We start from the raw sequence: 20996 nt of genomic DNA, 5'->3' as shown, positions 1-20996 counted from the left end.
TAAAAGTTTTGCTGGCTTAATTAAACTGGCAAAACCCTCCTAGTATAGTGACAGCGGTACTGGGGTGAAAGTGCTTTTGCTGATGTAGTTTGTCAGCTCCCTGAACTGGCAAAGGCACTCTGAGGTTGGTATAGGTTTATCTACACTAGGACGTACAGAGCTATATTGGTAAAAATTCACGTCTATAACTGACATAGCTATGCTGGTCTGACTTTTAAGTGTATTGCTGTTGTTATTTCTGTTACAGATTGCAATAAAAGGCCCACTAACCCAATAATTTTGGCTAATACTATATTAAACTTTTATTTGATGGTGAAGGGCTGAAGTTACTTTTAAAATAAACTTTGTCCTCTGAGAAATAATTCAGGTGTCTGTAGGAACTTTTGTGTATTCCTGTTTCTGTTGATACTTCTGTGGCGCAGCAATCATGTTCTTAAGTTGATTGATCATGTTCTCATGTTGAACTTTCCTTTCCTCTCATGACTGGGTTGGTATGCATGTAATTGACTTGAACCTTAACGCTAAAGATGGTCTTAAATTTTTCACATTTCATCCAAGGGTCATGGGCATACTCAGATTGCAATTGTTTGCTATGTGAGGAATTAAAACAGTTGTCTACTGTCCATGTAGAGCAATATTCACATTTTGTCTTGTTTTCCCCCCTCTTTTAGCCTCCCTTTCTTCCAAGCAGAACTGTGGATCAAAGAATTGTAAGTTCCTCACATTTTGATTCTTTCCGTTTGCTTTGGTTTGTTTTTATTCAGAAGGTCAACAAATGATCTAACATCTCTAAGATCTAGACCAGTTTTACAAGGTGTGTAGGCACCTAAAGATGCAGATAGGTACCTAATGTGATTTACAAAAACACCTGTCTGCAGTTTTAGTTATCTAAATAACTTTGTATATCTGGCACCCATCTCTGTCCAGATGGCTAAATTCTCATCCAGGCCCTTATCTGATGTCTTGTCTCGTGCATTCACCTCCTTTCTGTCCTTGACTATTGCAATCTTGCCTCCCTTCAGTCCATTCAGAATCTTGCCCTCTTCCTAGCTTTAATCATATCTCTATTATGTCATGGAATCCATCCCCCGGCTCTATCTTTCACACGTTGCATACAAGCTTCTTGACCTTCGCCTTAAGGTGCTTTGCAATTTAGCTCCTCCCAGCCTATCAGATCTATCACAGCATTGGCAGCTACCTTTCTACCAGCTTCTTCTACCTGTTAGTCTGCTTTTCCCTCAAGTACCTCTGTGCTTTCTCCCATGTCATCCCCTTAAGCATAGTACAAACTTTTCCCAGGAGTTACTTATCCTCCCTCAGTTGCCTTCATAAGGTTCACTTCCTCTGTGATGCCTACAGAATGTTTCCAACTTATAAGATGAGGCAGGTGACAATACGGTGACCAAATAGCAAATGTGAAAAATTGGGACGGGGTGGGGGGTAATAGGAGCCTAGGTAAGAAAAAGCCCCAAATACTGGGACTGTCCCTACAAAATCGGGACATCTGGTCACCCTAGGTGACAAGCTACATTGTGCATGTGGACTGACTTCAATGGGAACACTCACATGCTGTAAAGTCAAGCATGTGTTGAAGTACTTTGCTGGATCATGGCCAGAGGGCTCGGCACTTTGCAGGAGTAAGCCATGTATTAAGTGCTGTAGTGACACTGATTCCCATTGCTTTGCTTGGTTCTGGGCTGTGCTATGGTTCTCTTCCTGCTAGAGACACCTGATTCATCCCATTTTTGCCTTGAAAAACAAAAGCAAACCACCACTGCTCCCTCTCTGGAAGTTCTTGGGCTGTAGTGAGATAGGTGGGGTGGGAGAGGACACAGCTGTCTTTCGGAGAGATAGAATCATAGAATATCAGAGTTGGAAGGGACCTCAGGAGGTCATCTAGTCCCACCCCCTGCTCAAAGCAGGACCAATCCCCAACTAAATCATCCCAGCCAGGGCTTTGTCAAGCCTGACCTTAAAAACCTTTAAGGAAGGAGATTCCACCACCTCCCTAGGTAACCCATTCCAGTGCTTCACCACCCTCCAAAAGTCTGATGCTCTACTGACTGAGCTAGCTAGGCTCACAGATGCTGAGATAGAAACTGCTTATTGTTTGCCCACCTGCCTGAAATCTGCACTGTGTGTTCTGTGCTGGTGGAAAGTAAGTAACAGAAGGTGAAAAATTCTCAGTATTTCAGGTACTTGGTATCCATAACCCCTTTGCTGCTGCCAGAATATGAACTGTTTAAGCCACCCAAGTAAACATGAATTGCAGATAATACAAAATATGTTCCATAGTGCCCGAGCTGTGCACAGTGAATTTGTTAATGTAGGCAAGAAGCTAACCCAGTGGCTATAGATAGTTTAATATGATCTGTTTTCCTTTTGTGGTCCTTTTTAACACCTGCAACAAACACGCTCTTTGTACCAACGTCTTTGTTTTCCAGAACCAGCGTCTACGATTCACGAGCTCGGGAGAGATGGCGTCAAATAGAAGAGCAGAAAGCTTTGGCGTTGCAGCTGCAGAGCCAGGTGAAACATCTGGGCATATCTAGCACGGAGCGTTAGGGTTTAAAGCTGCCTCCCAGGTTCTCCAGATAGTTGGTGGCTTAAAATATATAGAGTTGGAAGTAGCGTGAGCCGGTGGATGTGCTGCCGGACTGGGGATCACAAATAAATGTGTGCTAAATAGAGGGGATTGCAAATGAAAATGGAAATCAGAAGGGGTCATGAGGAAACAAAACAAAAAATAAACTGTAGGGAGGTGGAAGGATTTTATCTCCCCTTTTCCCCTTTTGAGGCCATTGGTGTCTGGGGCAAACGCTACCCATAAGCATCTCTCTCTAGCCTCTGCCTGCCTGGCCAGCTGGCATCACTGGAGGTACAGAGCTTATTTGAATCTAGGTCTCCACAGGCAAAGGCTTAAGGGCATGAACCAAAACGCTCCTCCCATTGACTGTCATGGTTTTGGGATTAGGGGCCTTCAGTGCATGGACTCACCCACTACATTGCTCCTTTTGACTTTCTACCACGGGGTCAGCAACCTATGGCACTCTGCTGCCGGCCTGGGGTTCTGTCTGCCGACCCTGGGTCCTGGCCACCGGCCCTGCTCATCCCACTGCCGGCCTGGATGGAAGAACCCCGGGCCAGCAGTGGGCTAAGTGGGGCTGGCGGCCGGTACCCTGGCTGGCGGAGGCCGGTGGATAGAACCCCAGACTGGCAGCGGACTGAGCCGCTCAGTCCGCTGCCGGTTTGGGGTTCCGTCCGCCGGCCCCCACTGCCGGTCTGGGGTTCTGTCTGCCGGCCCCTGTAAATGTCAAATGTATTACTGGCACGCAAAACCTTAAATTAGAGTGAATAAATGAAGACTTGGCACACCACTTCTGAAAGGTTGCCGACCCCTGTTTTACCAGAATCTGTTGCTCTAAAATGAGTCCCTCTGTCCAAGACAGTGGTTGGGAATTGGACACCTAATGCCCAGAAGGTGCTACAAAAATCCTCGGCTGTTATTCTAACCTAAAGATCTCTCTTTCAGAGATTGCAGGAGCAGGAACACTTGATACAGGATCCAGTGGATTTGAATCTTCGAGTGCCTCTTGAGAAAGAGATCCCTGTCACAGTTCTCCCAGAAGAGAAAGAGAATGCTAAATCAGCTGATAATGAAGAGGAATTCCCTGAAATCACAGAGGTAGATCTGCATAGATTATTAACACTTGAGGCAGTTAGCAAGTCTTGGAGAAGCACTCTGTGTGGCAGATGTTGATCTTGAAATTGATTCAAAATACCATGGGGAGGAAGGAAAAATAGTACACTAAAAGCTGTTCATTAAGTAAAGCAAGGCAGGGTGTCTTTCTAAAAGATATGCTATAGCTCATACAGGAGTTACAGACTTGACGCAAGTCTTGATGGATGAAGTTCTCTGGCCTGTGTGATACAGGAGGTCAGACTCCTTTCTGGCCCTAAAATCCAGAATCCCAATGAAGCCAAAGAATAGAGGGGCTTCCACATGGACGGTCTCTGCCCAGTATTGTTCCTGCTGCCATTGCTTCAAGCCAGTTTTGTATTTTTCCAGTGGGATTAACTAACCAGACGCCCAAATCCTCATTGTGCTTCTGCAGTGTCATTGTCACATCATTCAGAGATGTCTGGTGGCATGTTCTTAACTTAGGCCTTGTCTCCACATGGCTTTTTGCGCTGGATTCCTGAGCTCAGCATTCCAGGATCTTTTTGCTTGTTGGAGCTGTCATAGGACCAAGCCTTTCCCTTTCCCCATTGGAAAGGGAAAGCTCTTTACTAGTTTAGGTAGCTAGAACGCTTCAGTTTGTGGGACTGGAATATCAGAAGCTCCTTTTTGTTCCCATCACATATGTGTCCTCTGTAGGAAATGGAGAAGGAAATCAAGAGCGTATTCCGCAGTGGAAACCAGGATGAGATCCTGAGCGAAGCTTTTCGGTTAACGATAACCCGGAAAGATATTCAGACTTTGAACAACCTGAACTGGCTTAATGATGAGGTAACTCCTTCACCAACGCAACTGCAGGTTCCTTACTTCTAAAAGTGAAAAGATTCTGGGGAAGCAGTAGCTACTCCACACTAACTCTCCATGCGGACACTCTTACTGCACACTGAGTGCCCTTAGCTAAACTGTCCGAGGGAACTTTTAGTGCACACTGGGTGTGTCCACATGGAGAGTTAGTGCGGAATAGCTGATATGCTTTAAAATCAGACCCTAGCTTACTGCATTCATACAGCCCTGGGTAGTAATGAGAGCTAAGCGCATAATTGACTTTTCAGTTTAACACCCCCCCCCCCCCAAAAAAAAAAAAAAAAAAAGGTTTGGATCCAATGAAATGTCAATTCCAGTCAACATTTCTGATTTTTTTTCCCTTCAGTTTTGGCTGAAAAAAACAATCCACCAAATTTGACCCAGATTCAAAACTAGTTTCTGTGCTCCAAAAAATTCATTTTTCAGCAATTTACTATTCAAATTTTTTTTTTGCCCTGCTCTAGTAAGTAGACTTGTCACCTTTTCTTCCCCCCCCGCCCCCCTTCTTCTCTAAGGCTACTGAGGAAGGAGTGGGCTGATGGTGGATAATCTGAATGGGCAGCGTTTTGCTAAATTTTAACGTAAGGGCTAGTCGTCCACAGTGCAGAATGGGTACCTGTAGCTACACTGTAGGAACTCTGAAGAAATAACTACTACTTAGTAGGGCTTAGGGACAAAATTTCAAAATCCAAGTCATTAACATTAAGATCTGAAATCCATTTTTAGAAAATATTCTTTTGCTCAGAAAACTTCACTTTTTCACGTGCATGCAAAATAATTATTGCAAAGTTATCAACACACATGGATGATTTTCCCTCCCAGATAATTAATTTCTACATGAATTTGCTGATGGAGCGAAGCAAAGAGAAGGGGTTGCCAACAGTTCATGCATTTAATACCTTCTTTTTTACCAAATTAAAAACTGCTGGGTACCAAGCAGTGAAACGGTGGACAAAAAAAGTGGATGTTTTCTCTGTGGATGTTCTCTTGGTGCCTATTCATCTTGGAGTCCATTGGTGCCTAGCCGTGAGTATTCATTTGTTTAATGTTGTATTAAAAAGAATGAATAGCTGGAACAGATGCAGCATGAATTCGTTTAACCTCCCCATCTGTTTTGTGGTTTGTGCACCAGGCAGATATACACTGAGAAATTCACATTCATGGCTAAAGATTGGGTATTCTATGGTGGGCCACAAAATATGTGTAATTTTTAAAGCGTGATTCTAACCTAAAAAGTGGCTCTGTAAAAATGAGATGACATCATTTTTGTCTTGCTGGGATTCATGTCAGATTTGCTCAGTTTTTGCATAAAGAGATTTCACCGTTGGTCCCACAAACTCATCCTACGCTCTGACAGCCAGTCAAGGTTTTTCACTCTGATTTATGATTACCAGTAATAAAGGGTTCTGTGGGCCAAATTAAGCCCTCTGCTGTACCTGCACAACTCCGTGGTCCCTCCGAGACACCTGTCCAAACCTACCTGAGGTTGATAAGAGAAACATGGAAAAGCAGCGGTGGTGATAGTGAGCAGCAAAACCAGATGTGTCTTCTCTCTCTACTGCCCTTGGAATACTGCATGCAGTTCTTGGCACTTCAGCACCAGAAAAATGTAGCCCAATTGGAGGGAGTGCAGAATTAAGCAACCTCCTGCTACCTTACAATAGCAATAGGCATGTGAAATCTAAGAGCAGGAGTAAGTAGAATAGTAATTGAGGAAAAGGGTGGTGCAGTAGTTAAAGTGCTAGCCCTGGACTCAGGAGACCTGGGTTCAATTTCTTGCTCTACCACAGATATCCTGTGTGACCTTGGCCAAGTCACTTAGTCTCTCTGTGCCTCATTTCCCCAGTTGTAAAAATGTGGATAATAGCCTTGCCCTTCCCCACAGAGGTATGTTGTGAGTATAAATATGTTAAAGATTGCACGGTGCGCTGATACTGTGGTAATGGGGGCCATAAAAGGACCATTGATAGAAAAGTCCTCCGAGAAATCCTTGAGATTTCAAGGGACATCCCTGTGGATGGTCTAAATTCCTGTCAATTTTTTTTCTTATCCTTGCTTTATAGTGAATACGGCTCTAGATTTGCAGAATATATGTCCTGGGAAAGAGGAAGTCACTTTGTTTACTGTATTATTAACAAGTCTTTCTCTTTATATAGGTTATAGACTTCAGGAAGAAAACCATCACCTATTACGATTCCATGGGTGGAATAAACAACGAAGCCTGCAGGATACTGTTGTGAGTAGCTGATCTGTATTTGAGTGTCACTGTTTTGTCTAAATGTTACAAATATTTCTACCCCTGACTAAATGATGAAGTAACACATGAGAAATTTAAGATTCCGAGAATAGATGGAAAGCCGTGCTCTTGGCCACCACTAGTAGCTGAACGTCCAGAAGCAGCTAAGGATACAGCAGGACCCTGCTCCCACTGTGTTTTGGTCAAAGGCACACCCGCTTAGCTGAGGGAGCAGGTGTTGCCACCATTTCTTCCAGCTGTGTCCCCACAGTGTAACTTCTGTTTTATGTGGGGTTGGCCTAACCTCGCTAACTCTCATCCCAAAACCCAGCCTCTGCTTGACACTGGGGAATCTGAGCTTCTGCCATATCTGGGCCTAAGGAAATAAACACATGGAGCTGTGACATTGGTATACTGAAGACATTGTAGTCCACTGCCTCGCTATCTTCTCTAAGAACCACCTGTGTTGAACAGAAAGGTGATGAAATAGAACCATGTGGGTGCACTACATAAGTGGTCCATCAGGGTATGCAAACTATTGCACAATGCTATTCTCTATGTCCAGGGAATGGAACCACAGGAGCACCTGGGCCTTTCCTTGTCGAGGCTCCTAGGTGTGTCGCTGACTGATCTAAAAGAATCAACATGGACACTTGATCTTCATCCATTGCCAGAAGATCGTCAGCCAGTGAGACCAGAGTAGTTTCCATAAAATACTCAGTCTTAACACTCCCCCCCCCCCCCCGACCTATAAATTACAGACATCGGAGCACTCCAGCTATTTCCAGATTCTATGCTGCTACTTTTTCTGTGATCTTTGTCACAGTGCAGGGCAGCTACACCTGGATACCCCCTCAGTAGTTCAGCAAGGGCACCTGCTCTCTGCTTTCAGCTCCCCCGGCTGTCACCTTTCTGTGGTGGAGAGCTGCATCTCTCTTCTGACCAGGGTATTCCCAGACTACACTGTTCTCTTGCCTTTATTGTGTAATTCCCAGCACAGTCAGATTGTCCCAGGATGCCTTCTTGCTTTCTCTTCGGAGATGGGTAACAGTATAAGTACTACAGATAAAAGTGATCACACACCGTTTTCTAGGCAAACCTGCTTCAGTCTTAAGGTAAAAAGCATTACAGAGAAAACCTATTAAAACACAATAAAAGAACCTACACGCATACTAGTAGATTTATCAGAGATCATCCCAACCCTCACATAGGCCTGTCAGGTGCAGTCTTTTAATACCTTTCTTAGTGGCATCCTTGTGGTTACAAGTTCATCAGAGACTCAGCTTCAAACAAGCACACTCATAACATGTTCAGTTGCTTTTTATACACTTCAGAGTTCTTTGAACAGGAGTTTCCAGGAGCAGGAAGTATGCAAAGGATCTCTTTTCCCTAGGGCATATCTTCAAAAGGTTGGCTTTGGAGTGGGAAAATTTGTATTCTCCTCACCTCAAGATATTTCCTGCAGAAGTCCACTTCTCATGTATTGTTCCAAAAAGACCTTTAGTCTTCCTCATACCTTCCAAAGACGAACTCAATCTTGTCTTTCTGCTACAGAAGTTCTGTAAAATCTCTCAATAGTACATAAACATTTGCATTTGTAATACAATGACCGCCAAAAACACTAATTCAGTAAGATTTAATTTAATTCACTAAACTTAATCTTAACTACATTAAATTTGCTCTGGATATTTCAGGAAATTGTCAATCCATCACAATCTCTCTAAAAGAAAGAAAGCAGGACTGATTTTCAGATTAAAGAGATGGATTCTGGTCAAGAATCCAGCATCTGCCTCTTTGAGAGATGGCACCTGTTGACATCTCTGGGCATGAACCCTGTGTTTCCTCTCTGGATTTTGCAAGCCTAGTGCCCATGTACTTACCGTGGCCTTGTTCATGGCAAATAGCTTGGTAACCTACCTCCTCCAGTGCAGACTGACACATTCCTCCCGCTTTCCCCCCACCCTCCAAAAACCACGAAATATATCACTCTCCCAAGAGGATCATTAAGAACCATGATGCCCTAGGTGGTGGGTGGCTTGTGTCTCGTGCTGAGCACCAGAGCTCCTGATGAAAGTCTGGGCATGTCATTTATGTCCCTAATGAAGCTCAAGGCATGAATGTGCCTTAGCTTCTGTTACCAACCTGGACTGGGCTAAGATATTTTTCTCTCCGACTCATGCTGAAAATCAGTTCCTGCTGTCGTGCCTGTGAGCATGACTCTTGGATATATGTGCAACCTTCAGTGCGAACAGGCTTGCCCAAAGAGTCTGGAAAGGACTTGAAAGGAGCTTTCATTTGAAGTATTGCAAAATCCAGAAAAGAAAAGAAATGAAGAATCCAGTTTGAATCAGCCCCTGCACTTTCCCATACCAAGAAGCTGGGTCGTTAGAGCAGGGTTACAAATGCAGCAGCGTACAAAAAGGCAAAAACTTTCAAAGGTTCCTAAGTCCTATTTTCAGAAGTCTTTGAAGTGCAGAGGTCCCCAGGTCTCATTTAAAATTAGTGGGACTTAGACTCAAGCAACTTTTGAATATAGGACTCAGGCTGCTATGTCCCTTAATGTATTTCTTATTCTAGGGTTAAATTGGTCTGGTAGCTAAATCTCTCTTTAGAGTCACAGCGCACTCAAGTGATGTGCTCCGGTATTGCAGGGGATGTGTTTTGTACTTTTTCTGAAATCCTTTCTGGTTTCTCTCTGTTTGCACCGAGTGAGTCATATTTAGTATTGGAACAGTCTGCTATAATGTAAATGTTTATGTAAATGAAATATGGACATGAAGGAGACAAGTGCAATATAAATGCCTAGCTAGGAATCCCTTTCAATATAATATTGATTGTATTTAGCACTTTTCATCCCTTAAGATCTCCAAGTGCTTTCTGAGTTCCATATGCCAGAATCACTTCACTCACTACAAAAATAGCTCCAAGGCTTCTCTTCCATTTCTAAGCAGCTAGGCTGAGAGAGTCATAGATTCCAAGGCCAGAAGAGACCATTGTGATCATTTAGCCTATCTTCCTGGATAGCACAGGCCAGAGAACTTCCCCAAAATAATTCCTAGAGCAGGTCTTGTAGCAAAACATCCAATCTTCATTTAAAAACTGTCATTGATGGAAAATCCACCATGACCCTGGTAAATTGTTCCAATGATTGATTAATCTCACTGTTAAAAATTTACACCTTATTTCCAGTCTGAATGAGACAAATCCGTGAGAAAGGAAGAATTATGAGAAAAACATAAAACCTCTGAAAATGGGCTTAAAATACAGTGGTCTCAGACTTAACTGCTATTGCGATAGCAAGAAGTCACCAACATCTGGTAAATAAGGCTACAACTGAGATGTGATCAAGTAAGTCAGGAGGTTCTGCCTAGTAGTGCATTTAGGGTTTGGGATGAGGACCCAGCTCTTTAGATCGCTAGCTAACAAAACTGTTAAGCTACCACATAGTGGCCTTAGATCTTGGCCTATTGGCTAATGGGATAGGTGGGATTTGAGATAGAGACCCAAGATTTCAGCCTATTGGCTAACAGCACGGTTGGAATCGACAGTAGCAACGTGCAATTACAGCTCATTCTATGCCCGTGCCATAATTGCTTTTCCCTTTGTTTCCTTTTAGGAGGCTTTTTTGGTTGAATGCACTGGGAGGATCACACCGGGAAGAGGGGACGGAGGTCCTATTCATGGTTAGTGACCCTTTCATGCTTTCAATCTTTAGAGCTTCCTGAAGGTGGTGAGTTTTTAAATAATTTTTAGCCCCATTTTACTGATGGGAATGATTTTCAGGCATAGAGCGGTTCGGTGATTTGCTGAAGGTCACGTGGCCAGGAATGAATAATGGTTCCCCAGCTTTCTATAGCTGGGTGAATGTTATGGGAGTTGTGCTCTGTGTTGCTATTTGGGGGCCTGGAGTATGTGAATGTCATGGTAGCTGTGCATTAGACCTTGCAAGCGAAGTAGGGTTGGCCTGGTCAGTATTTGGATGGGAGATCTTTCAAGAAGGTGATGCTGGTTATTCAGCTTGGTTTTTTGATTATCCTCCTTCATAAATCCAGTGCCTGGTAGCAAAGTACCCTGGGCTGTACTAGGAGGTTCTGCGTTTTGACTCGGGCTTGTACACGCTACCTCTTATGTCGGCATAACTGATGTCACTCAGGTGTGTGAATAAAGCCACACCCCGAGTGACGTAAGTTGCGCCAATATGGACAGTGTTATGTCGGCGGGAGAGCTTCTCCCACTGACATAGCTACCGCCTCTCGCGGAAGCGGTTACGATGCCAGCAGGAGAGCTCTCTCCTCTTGCCATAGAGCGTCTTCACCAGACATGCTACAGCGGCACAGCTATGCTGCTGTAACACTTCGAGTGTAGACTAGCCCCCAGATGTAAAACTAAGGTCTTTACCTCTTATGGTCATTACAAATCTCAGTATCGTTTTCTCAAGAATAGGAGTGATAAAGGGACCACTTAAACTTACTAAATCTTTTTACCTATGGTTATAAGTCTCACCTAAGAATGCCTAGAACTTGAAAGATTAGAGGGGAACGTTTTCCCTGGTTTTTCAGTTTTTTTTAAACCGTGTGCCTGTAGCAACACATTGTGTCATCGATTTCAATGTTTTACCTTCAGAGTCAGTCAATTTCTTCTTGTTTGTGAAGATCTTGGAGGGAAAAATATTTTAAAATTTACATTATAAATCCACAGAAATTTAGGGGGGGGGGGATTTAGGAGCTGAAGACTCTTAGCTATACTATTTTAAAAATACCTGACTATATCAATTTGATTTATCCCTTTTAATCCAAATGTCATGACCAAATGCAACTTGGAAAAATTAAATTTCTGCCTCCATAAATTTCCTCATGCAGTTTCAACTGGAGAGATGCATTTTCTTTCCCTCCCTAAAAACTTGTTCTGTGTTGTTGCTTATACGCAGTTGTTGCCATGTGTATGTGGCTACATTCATGCAGTGGCTTGAGTGGTCCTTATATGTGCAGACTGTAAATCACCAAGGGATACTTCTGGAAAACAGCATAAGAGATGGTCACTGTTAATGATAGCATGTAGTTGTTAATTCCTGTGCTGTTCTAGAAACCATAATGTAGAATTTCCTGGCATTTGTGCATTTACCCTCTCAACTCCGCATTGCAGTAATATGGTTTGCAATTACTCTAGATCTAAATTTCTAGATTACGTGAGCCGCCGAATCTAGTTCTTCACTAGAGCTCATATGCTGTTTACACCTCAGCTGCATTCTCTTTACCCACTACACCTTGATCCTGCTCTTGACTCCCCAGGCCTGCCCAGAGTCTCAGGGTACACCCACAGAGATCCAGTTGCAGAACTGAGGTCTCATTCTGAAATACATTCCAGTTGATCTCGCATGATGCATTCTTTATAAATCTGCTATTTATTGTTCTGAGTGCTCTTCTCTTTAGAGTGTGTGCAGATCAGTATTCTCTTTGGTTATGTCATTATTTTACTAGGGATTGAATTTAGATGTGCAGACTGGTAGGATTTCTTCTCTTTAAAAAAGAAATCCTGAGAGTGCTTGTATAGTGCAATGAAAGATACAAAGCACCGAAGAATAAGAGCCAGGCAAGTTCTTGTTTTCCCTAGATCCTGACCTTTTCCCCCAGCACCATAGGATCGGGCTGCACCTATCTGCCAGTATATACCGTGGGCAGCTCAGACTTCTGCACAGGGGCTCTGCCACACTTCCAAACAGTCCCTCACAAGACTCTCTTCCTCTGGCCAGCTGTACAGGGTGGGGGCTCAGCTCTCCTTTCTTCCCGTTTACAGACTTTTTTTGAGAGTTTGAGGCTAGTTGTGAGCGATTTGCCTCCCCCCACCCACCCAACCTCTTTCCTTCTCTGGGGCCAAAACTTGGAGATTTTAAAAAATCTCCAACAAGAGAAGGCTCGTCTCCAGAACTGCACCACCTTCGAACCTCCTCTCATGTATTTGACGCCATCCTTTCCTCACAGCCTGGCTGAGTCAGCCAGCTGGAATAAGCGAAAGGCGAGGAGACCCCTACTTAGAAGCCATTGTAGAGATTGCAGTCAGCCAGCAGATCCTTGCTTAGCCAAGTGAAAGGGCTTGGAGTCTAGACAGCTTATTGAGGCTTCTCCATTTCCCCCCGTGCCAGCAGACACTGGTAGAAAATATGCTTGGAACAATCTAATTTCAGCTGATATCCAGGGAGCTGGACCGCCCCCACCAGACCCTATTTGCATCCAGCAAAATGCAGATTGCCTTTTCTCAAAGGAAACATACCAATGATCATCAGGAATGGACACTTCGGTGAAGGAAGGATGGACTAGCTCCCACTCTTCATTCAGGGCTGTTCCAAGTTATCTACCTGCGGTCAGCTTAGCTACTCTGCTTTCATATACTGTGCCCATCTTATGTGCCCATGAGAGAATCTGCCATCATTTCAGCATGTAGATTCAAGTTACACTTCTAGCACGATGGACATGTTTTGGGACTGCCCCAAGTCTTGTTCTTTCCACAGATGATCCTGGAAATCGGGAATAGACAACCTGACTGTTCTTATCTCTAGGAGGCTGATGACCTGGAGTCTCTCTGACCTTGACTACATTCGCCATGGATGGAGGAGCCCCATCTGTGCTGCTTGTCTTGAGGCTGATATCCATTGGCAGGATTTGCCAGTGGGGTTTGCAAAGGAAGAATTCTGCTATTAGATGGGCTTTTCTTTTTCCTCTAGCCAGGGGATGGAATTACTGGGTGGCTTCCTCATCTTCCTTTATGCTGAGACTGTTTCCAAGCATCTAAGAGGAATCCTCGAAGCTCTTTTAGGTGCAGCCTTGCCCATGAGGTTATCTCTGTGCAAGAGAGAAGGTAAAGTTGGATGGTGAAGCTCTGCTCCTTCACACCTATAGGAATATGGGAAAATTCTCCTACTAGTGCCATGATGGTAGAATTGACCCCTGCTCTCAAGGACGACTTTGCAGGGTGGCCTTGAGCTAGGCCTCGGACATCCTACCATTGCACCTCATGTCTTGCCATGTGTCATCAACTCTGGCTCAGGCAAGTCTGCAGTGGATCACGTTTCCTTAGGCCGGCACCTCTGTCCAAACTGAAAACCAACTGTGTTTTCCTTAGCCGGGATCTTCCCACTGTGCTACTGGCTTCTGTGTCCCGTCCATTCAAACCCACGGTATTTAATCTCTGTTTCCTTTCTGTGCTTACTGATCAAAACCACCACGGCAAGAAGAATCCCTGAAATTTCTGCTTTGAGAAGATGCAAGCCCTGTGGGACCTTCCAAAGGGACAACATTTTTCTTTAGAGTTCAGAGTCCTTTGTAACCAAGATTTTAAGCCTGCATTCCCTATCTTACAGGAAACCAGTTGGTCTGTCCAAGGTAGCTGAAGGAAAAAGCCTAGCATGTGTTAGATGGCAGAAGAGCAGTGAAAATTTACTTTAGGAGAACCAAACAGCTGAGGGGAAATATCATTTGTTCATCACCATTCAGCCTTAACTCCTGGGCTTGGTGGAGCTTCGGAATCCTCCCAGGCCAGGCAGAGCTCTGCATCACCATGGCTTGCACAGCTTCCGATAAACCGATTCCAGAATGGATCGGAGCCCTGTCAACCCACCCCAGCATCCTGAGCAGAAAGTGCCCTAACTACTACTGAGGAAACCAACAGCAAAGCTGGCCCCTGCTCATCCGTCAGCACCTGCAGCAGCCTCCTTCAGCAGGAAGGTGCTCCCAGGAGCAGTCCCAAAATACTAATTTTTAGGGGAGGGGGAAATTGCATTCTTTGAACGTTCTTCTTTCTCCCACCCTGCCAGTGTTTCCATACCCTAGTTGCTTGGGGCTGGGGATGAGGTCAAGGTCCAGGTCCAGAACTGAAAATCTGATTTTTTTTCCCTTTTTAGGCGTGACCTCATCCCCAGTCCACCCCACCAAGATTAGTTCTTTGGGTGATTTTTGCGATGGCCTCTTTGGAGTCCATGCCTACAGCCTGCATAAGAGGTTTATAATAAATCTACTGATAAGACATTTAGGGTTTCAATGCAGCGTGGAAGCACTCACCTGGAGAGGGATTGTTTTGAGGTGTGGCCTTCAAAGAGAGGTCTAAGTTGTCTCTGGAGGAGAGACACAGCTCAAATGTCTGACGGGGCAAAGTCCTTTCCAGAAAAGAAATAACTAGGCAACAGATTTTTCATTATTTCACTGGTACCACACTTGCCCTTTTCCAGTCCTCCGGCACCTGCCGTGATCTCAGTGATGGCTCAGAAGTGAGGGCCAACTTGTGAATAAATTCACGAGCCTATTCCTTGGCAACCCTAGGCCTCATTTAACCTGGGCTTGCTCTCTTGAATGGATTGTTTTCCTATTTTCCCTTACATTTTGTGTCTTCGAGATAGAAGTCTTCAAGGAATTTCCCTGCGGTCAGATTGGCAGGGACCTGGGGGAGGGGGTGTTGCATGCTTCAAAGCATGGGGCATGGTTTACCTGTGATCCTTTGGGGATATCTCACCTAATCAATCCTTGCCATTGCGGGGGCCTTGGGCATCGATGGCATCTCAGTCTCTCCTAGTCTCTGTATGTGGTACACAACTTAGTGTCCTGAGGACTGAAACGCTTTGGTCTAACTCAAGATTTTGGGCTTAATGTAGGAGTATTTGGGTGAAAATTAATAGCCTGTGATATACAGAAGGTCAGGATAGTAGATCTGATGGTCCCTTTGGTCCTTAAACTCTGAAAATATTATTTCTCATGTTGTAGACAGATTTTATAGAGCAATTTTATAGCTTGGCCTCTCTAGACTTCTGTATAGGAGTTGTCCTGACTTATTAATGCATCATCTTCGTTGCCAGTATTCCTTTCCTCCCAATGGATTTGTAAAAGCCCTGTCTGTACCCTTTTGGCTAGCAGTACTTCATTCTGCTGCCCTGATTCCACCACTGCTTTAGCTAGTATAGCGGGTGTATTCTTGTTGGATTCTCTCCTCTTTTTTTCTGGTGCAAACTCATTTTTTCCCTGCACATTTTTGGAGTTACTTTGGCTACTTCTTGTTTTTTCGCATTCTCTTGATGGCTTTTGTGTTCTGATGCACCTTAATTTTGGTGTTTTCAGATGTCCCATTTTCCCACTGCTGGACTGAGTGTGATTTGCTCACTACATTTAATTCCCCAAAGATGCTTCCTTGAAATCTAATATCCTTGAGTCTTTGCATTGCACCCCCCACCCCCACCCCCGCATTACTACATTGCATTCAAATAACTCCTGGCCACTAGTTCTAAGCTTTCCAATTACACACACACACACACACACACTCTCTCTCTCTCTCTCTCTCTCTCTCTCTCTCTCTCTCTCTTCTTCTCTCTCTCTTTCTCTCTCTCTTTCTCTTTTCCCCCCCCTCCCCCATATTGGTAAGAAAAAGATCAAACGTTATATCAATGACAGAATGGAACCCTGGGTGAAGAGGTCTTGGAAAAAAGATTGCTGAGTTTTAGAACTGATGTTAGCAAGTTACATAGTGTCCTTCAAAGTTTAGCATCCAGGTTACTATTTTAACATCTATATACCTGCAACAAATTGCTCTTGTCCACATTCACTGAGGACAGCACATTAAAGTGGGAGGAGATGATGAATGAGGACAGCAGAATGTGAGAGGCAACAAACTACAGGAAGCTCTAGATACAGGAGAAGCGAGTTCAGTCTCCAAACCTAAAGCTCATTTTGAAGGAGCCTTTCCAGCCAAGCCAGTAGCTATTTTGGCTCTTCCATATCATGAGTCGCCCCTTAATTAATCAGGAGATTTCTGCTGACGTGTTTGTGGCTTTGACCCTTGGCTCAGTGGATATTTTTGGGATGAGTTTCAGAGTTCTGCTCAGTCCTACTTTAGATTGTCTAGAACTTTAAAATTCTGTGTTAAAAAGCAAGAACTGCCAAGGGTGAGAGAGGAAAATATTAAATTTCCGAAGCCCAGTTCTCAGAATTAATTGGAGATGGAAGTTTTAGATAAACTGTGAATTAAAAATTGTTTGTTTGTTTCCTCTCTAAGCACATTCTCTGTCCCCTGTTTCCTGCAGGCAATACTTAAAACAGGAAAGTCTTGACAAAAAACGGAAAGAATTTGATGCTAACGGCTGGTTGTTGCTCAGCAAGAAGAGTCAGGTGCGTTGGTCTTGCGCAGTTGGAGCCCATAGTAGGGACCTGAGAGAGCTGCACAGATGGTATCGTGGCCTAGTCGGTCCCCGTTGTTAATCTGTCACTGTCACTTGACAGTTGTGCATGGGAAAGCTGCTCTTCTCCAAGATGAGTCAGCAGCAGCCCCAAGGGGATCCACTCTCACATCTCATGTGTGCTCTGTGCATAGCACTTCCATCCCACCAGGGAAGAAGGATGGCTGTGTGGTTAAGGCAGTGGAATGGGAGTTAGAAGGACCCAGGTTCTGTTCCTGGCTCTGCTTCAGCCTTTTTATGTGGCCTAAAGCAAGTCGCTGCTCTCTCTGCCTCCATTTCCCATCTGTAAAATGAGGCTAATCCTCCCTGCTTCTCTACAGGGGTGTTATAAAGACAAGTTCACGAATGACTGAGGTCCTCAGACCCTAGGGTGCCTAGATAGGCACGACTACCTGGAGTCCATGATGCACCATCAGTCTCCTCATTTCAGTTGCTTCCCAGGGTGGGTCGCTCCTCACTTTGTTTTTTTCATCTCCATTTGACCAGGCAACTATTGGCCCATCTGTTTCAAAGCTTCATTTTGCCCCAATGCCCTAAATCTCAAGAACATGGAGACACCCTGGGGTTTTCTTACCCGCTTCATTGCTCATGGCCCTTTATCTGTGCAGCGTTTGCTAAAGTTGAGGGGAGGTTTTGGTCTCCTCTAAATCTAGAGGCTCAGGGCTTGTTTTTACCGTTAAAGGAAATCCCTCAACAAATGAATGGCAGCGACTGTGGAATGTTTGCCTGCAAATATGCTGACTGCATTACCAAAGACAGACCGATCAATTTCACTCAGGTAAGCTGGGCACTGACATGTCGGGGTGCGCTGTGGGACTAACGCAGGATCCCATTGGCAGCGGGTTGGCTCACACGGAACGATGATAGGACGGTCAATAATGATGTTGCCAATTGACACTAAATGTCTTTATTTCCCAGATCTTCCGCTCCTTTCTCAGTTGTCAATGTCTTCTAATAGTTTTCCACACTTAGCACAATCATTCATTAGGTCCCTTAACACCCCAGGATCCGTAGGACTGGATGACACATTTGTATATCTTCAGATTTTGTTTTCCCCTTCATCAATATCTATTTTAGAGGGTCCCCCTTACTAGCTGTGCTATTCTCTTTACATGGGGGAAAAGTTCATTCTTGTGCAAAGGGCAAGGTGTGTGCATCACTTAAGTCCTCAGAGTAGGCCTTACTCCATTCGCACAGAGGATTTCTACTGGCCATACAAATTTGTGCCACCAAAAGCACTCCCACCCTCCCCAGTGTAAACACTCTTTTGTACCTTTTAAGTGGTTAATAGTAGATTGGCTTGAAAAGAACATAATGATCACGGTTTCATCTCCGCTCACACGCAGTGAAAAGAATTAAGGTTGAGATTTTCACAGTAGCTTAAGGGAGTTAGGTGCTCAAATCCCACTGAATTTCAATTCAGGCACTTGGTTACATTTCATGGGGAACAGGCACATGTGTAATTAATGCGCATTCTGTGGCGATCGGGTGTAGAAACCATCTATTAGGAAAAGGGGCATTAATGTGGGTGTCTTTTTCTCTCTCCCTTCCCTCAAGCAACACATGCCCTACTTCCGCAAGCGGATGGCCTGGGAGATCCTCCATCGCAAGCTGTTATGATGACACTGTGCCAAAAGCTGGATCCTTGAGAGATTCTGTCAAAAGCATCCAGACTCGCCCCTCTCAGCAATCTCCACTCCAACAGACATGGGACTTGCACTGGTTTCCAATCAAAGAAATCTTAAATGACTCAGTATGAGTTTTTATGAACTCTGCTCATGGACCAGTGCATGATGGGAACTGTCAGAAGCACACTCGCCTTGGGGTTTTTTTTGTATTTTGAAACCTATTTTTACAATCCAGTGGACAACTTTGGACATTCAAGGAATTTATTTTCTGCTTCTAGAATCTCTCGCTGTCAGTTCCACAGAGCTGATTGCTCTACACTTTCAGGTGTCTAGATTTCAGGGAAGGGGAAAGCAATTACATGGGTTTCAGCATTCCCACTGTGAGCAGAAGAACCTAACTCTTAAACTTCGTGGTGGGTGGGGTGGGATTTTATGTAATGGGAATACTTGGGGATGGAAGCTTTGTGGGCTGTTAGGTACCGGCACATAGGAAGCAGCTGCTCTGTTGATTGCCAGCAAATGGGTATGCTTGCAGCTGGTAGAAACTGGACAGGAAAACGCAAGCCCTTTGTGTTGGTGGTCAGAAATGGTGATTCTAACAAGGACTCATTGGTCCTTTGTATCTATTCTGCTAGTGACTCTTCTGCTCTCTTTCAAAGCCAGCATTTTTTCCCCCTAATGGCAAGCTCAGCCGACGGTCCCCTGAAATCAACGCCTACCTATCAGTCGTTCCCATGGTGCCTGAGACAGAATAGGACATGGCGCTTGCTTCTTGTAGAGCTGACAGGAAAACTACAAGCATGGGATAGTTTCTTTTGCGAGCAAATTTTTAAGCAGCCAGGAGTGAGATGATCCATGGGGCTGGATTTGCTTGGATCAGGTGCCACTTCTACAGCATCATTTTTCTGACCAAGGAAAATAAGTCTCCCAGTTTTTAACATAAAGTGTTGTTTATGGAATTCAGGTACACGTACAACTTCTTGTAGATTAGGACAAGCGTACTGAGTATGATTAATTGTTTCTTATATTTATATTTGACAAGTGTTTCCCAGAGCAACGAAGAACAAACAATTTAATACGTATCTTGTTCTGCAGCTGTCTTCTTGCTTCCTTGATTTTTAAAGTCCTACCAAGAGACAATGGATTTGATTCTCGCCAGTCACCTTCATTCAAGGCATGCATTTACAGCTGAGCAGTGTGGGTGTGAAACACCCCGTATCTGAACTCTTCCCCCCACTGCTTGGTAACATTTTGCCTAGGTATAAATGATGACACAAGGCGCGAGGCCATGGTGTTGGATCCAGGCTCTGGATCGAGGTTAAAGCGTGCTTCCAGAGGCATCATTTTTAGGTACATTCAGGCTGAGATTTTCAAAGGAACCTAAGGGAATTAGGCACCAAAATCCCATTGATGTTCAGTGAGGAATTAGAAATAAAATTTTTAGAAGCACTTAAGCCTGTTGAAAGTCAATGGGATTTAGGCATTTAAGTCATTTTAGGTATTTCTGAAAACTTTTCCCTGGGTGTTTGACTCCCTTATCATTTGAAAATCCCAGTCTTTGTTTCTGCTGATGCATTCAGCTGTCTAATTTATTTTGAAGCCTGGTGTTTTTGTTTTTTGGGGGGTGGTGGGGGTCAGGGTGTGTGTGTGTGGAGGGGATATTTGACTACAATTTCCTAAACAACCAAGCCTAGTTTCTCCAATTTATGTATCTTTTTAATTATCAAGTAAAGAATTCAATAATGTGCTTTTGTATTTTGTCTCCAAATAGGGAGTATTTTTTACATTTTTTCTGTACCCGCATAAGCAGTAGTTTTGTACAAAATGTCCCCACAACTAGGTTGTGTTCTTCATAGACTGGTTTGTAACTTCCTTTGTCTGTGTGTGTTTTATACCAAGCTCATTTAGTACCTTTTTTATCTTTTACTGCAAGTAAAGATCTGAAACCTGAAACTGTATTTTTTGTAATGTTACATTGTTAAACTGTCTGTAAAAGTGTCTATCCTAATAACCGAGGGACTCCAACATTGTTTCTCTAACGAACTGTTCATATAGAGGGATGGCAAATTTACTTAATACATTTTTTTTTTGTATTTTGAAATAAATATCACTTTCAATAAGCTGTCCACACTGACTAGTTTTAGTTTTTCCCCACAGTCGTTTCTTTACCTGGGGCCCTAAGAGGAAAGACGCATTTCATGATGAAAGATGCTTTTGGAGGATTCCCAGCTTCTGGCTTGAAGGTTCTTTCCTTTTCAGACATTTGAAATGATTGTCTCTGGTTCAGCTGGTTTGTACGAGCTGTCTGTGGACCTGCTCCCATCTGTGGCACATCCCCATTATTATGGTATCATGTAAACTCTGCTGTTTTGCTGTGGT

The 20996-nt window shown here is 44.0% G+C and overlaps 1 protein-coding gene across 4 annotated transcripts in view; it reads left to right on the top strand.

The window, feature by feature from the left end:
* SENP1 (SUMO specific peptidase 1) overlaps window positions 1-20236 on the top strand; it is a 32573-nt gene extending 12337 nt beyond the window's left edge. Inside the window, exons 10-18 of one of the 4 annotated variants that reach the window (XR_012635849.1) lie at window positions 672-710; window positions 2445-2529; window positions 3533-3685; window positions 4379-4510; window positions 5366-5569; window positions 6700-6779; window positions 10396-10462; window positions 16837-16921; window positions 17672-17767. Coding sequence is in view for 3 of the 4 variants with exons in the window: in XM_074935255.1 (XP_074791356.1) it covers window positions 672-710; window positions 2445-2529; window positions 3533-3685; window positions 4379-4510; window positions 5366-5569; window positions 6700-6779; window positions 16837-16921; window positions 17672-17767; window positions 18547-18609 (937 nt within the window). In the remaining variant the exon portion in view is untranslated. Of the gene's footprint in view, window positions 1-671; window positions 711-2444; window positions 2530-3532; window positions 3686-4378; window positions 4511-5365; window positions 5570-6699; window positions 6780-10395; window positions 10463-16836; window positions 16922-17671; window positions 17768-18546 lie in introns of those variants that run through there. The other 3 variants (XM_074935255.1, XM_074935256.1, XM_074935257.1) reach the window with 3 other exon arrangements.
* The last annotated feature ends 760 nt before the right edge of the window (window positions 20237-20996 follow it).

Source organism: Natator depressus, chromosome 20, assembly GCF_965152275.1.
Source record: "Natator depressus isolate rNatDep1 chromosome 20, rNatDep2.hap1, whole genome shotgun sequence".
Taxonomy (NCBI): Eukaryota; Metazoa; Chordata; order Testudines; family Cheloniidae; genus Natator; species Natator depressus.
The sequence above is the reverse complement of the archived record's forward strand: the minus strand, read 5'-3'. Positions and strand labels throughout refer to the sequence as shown.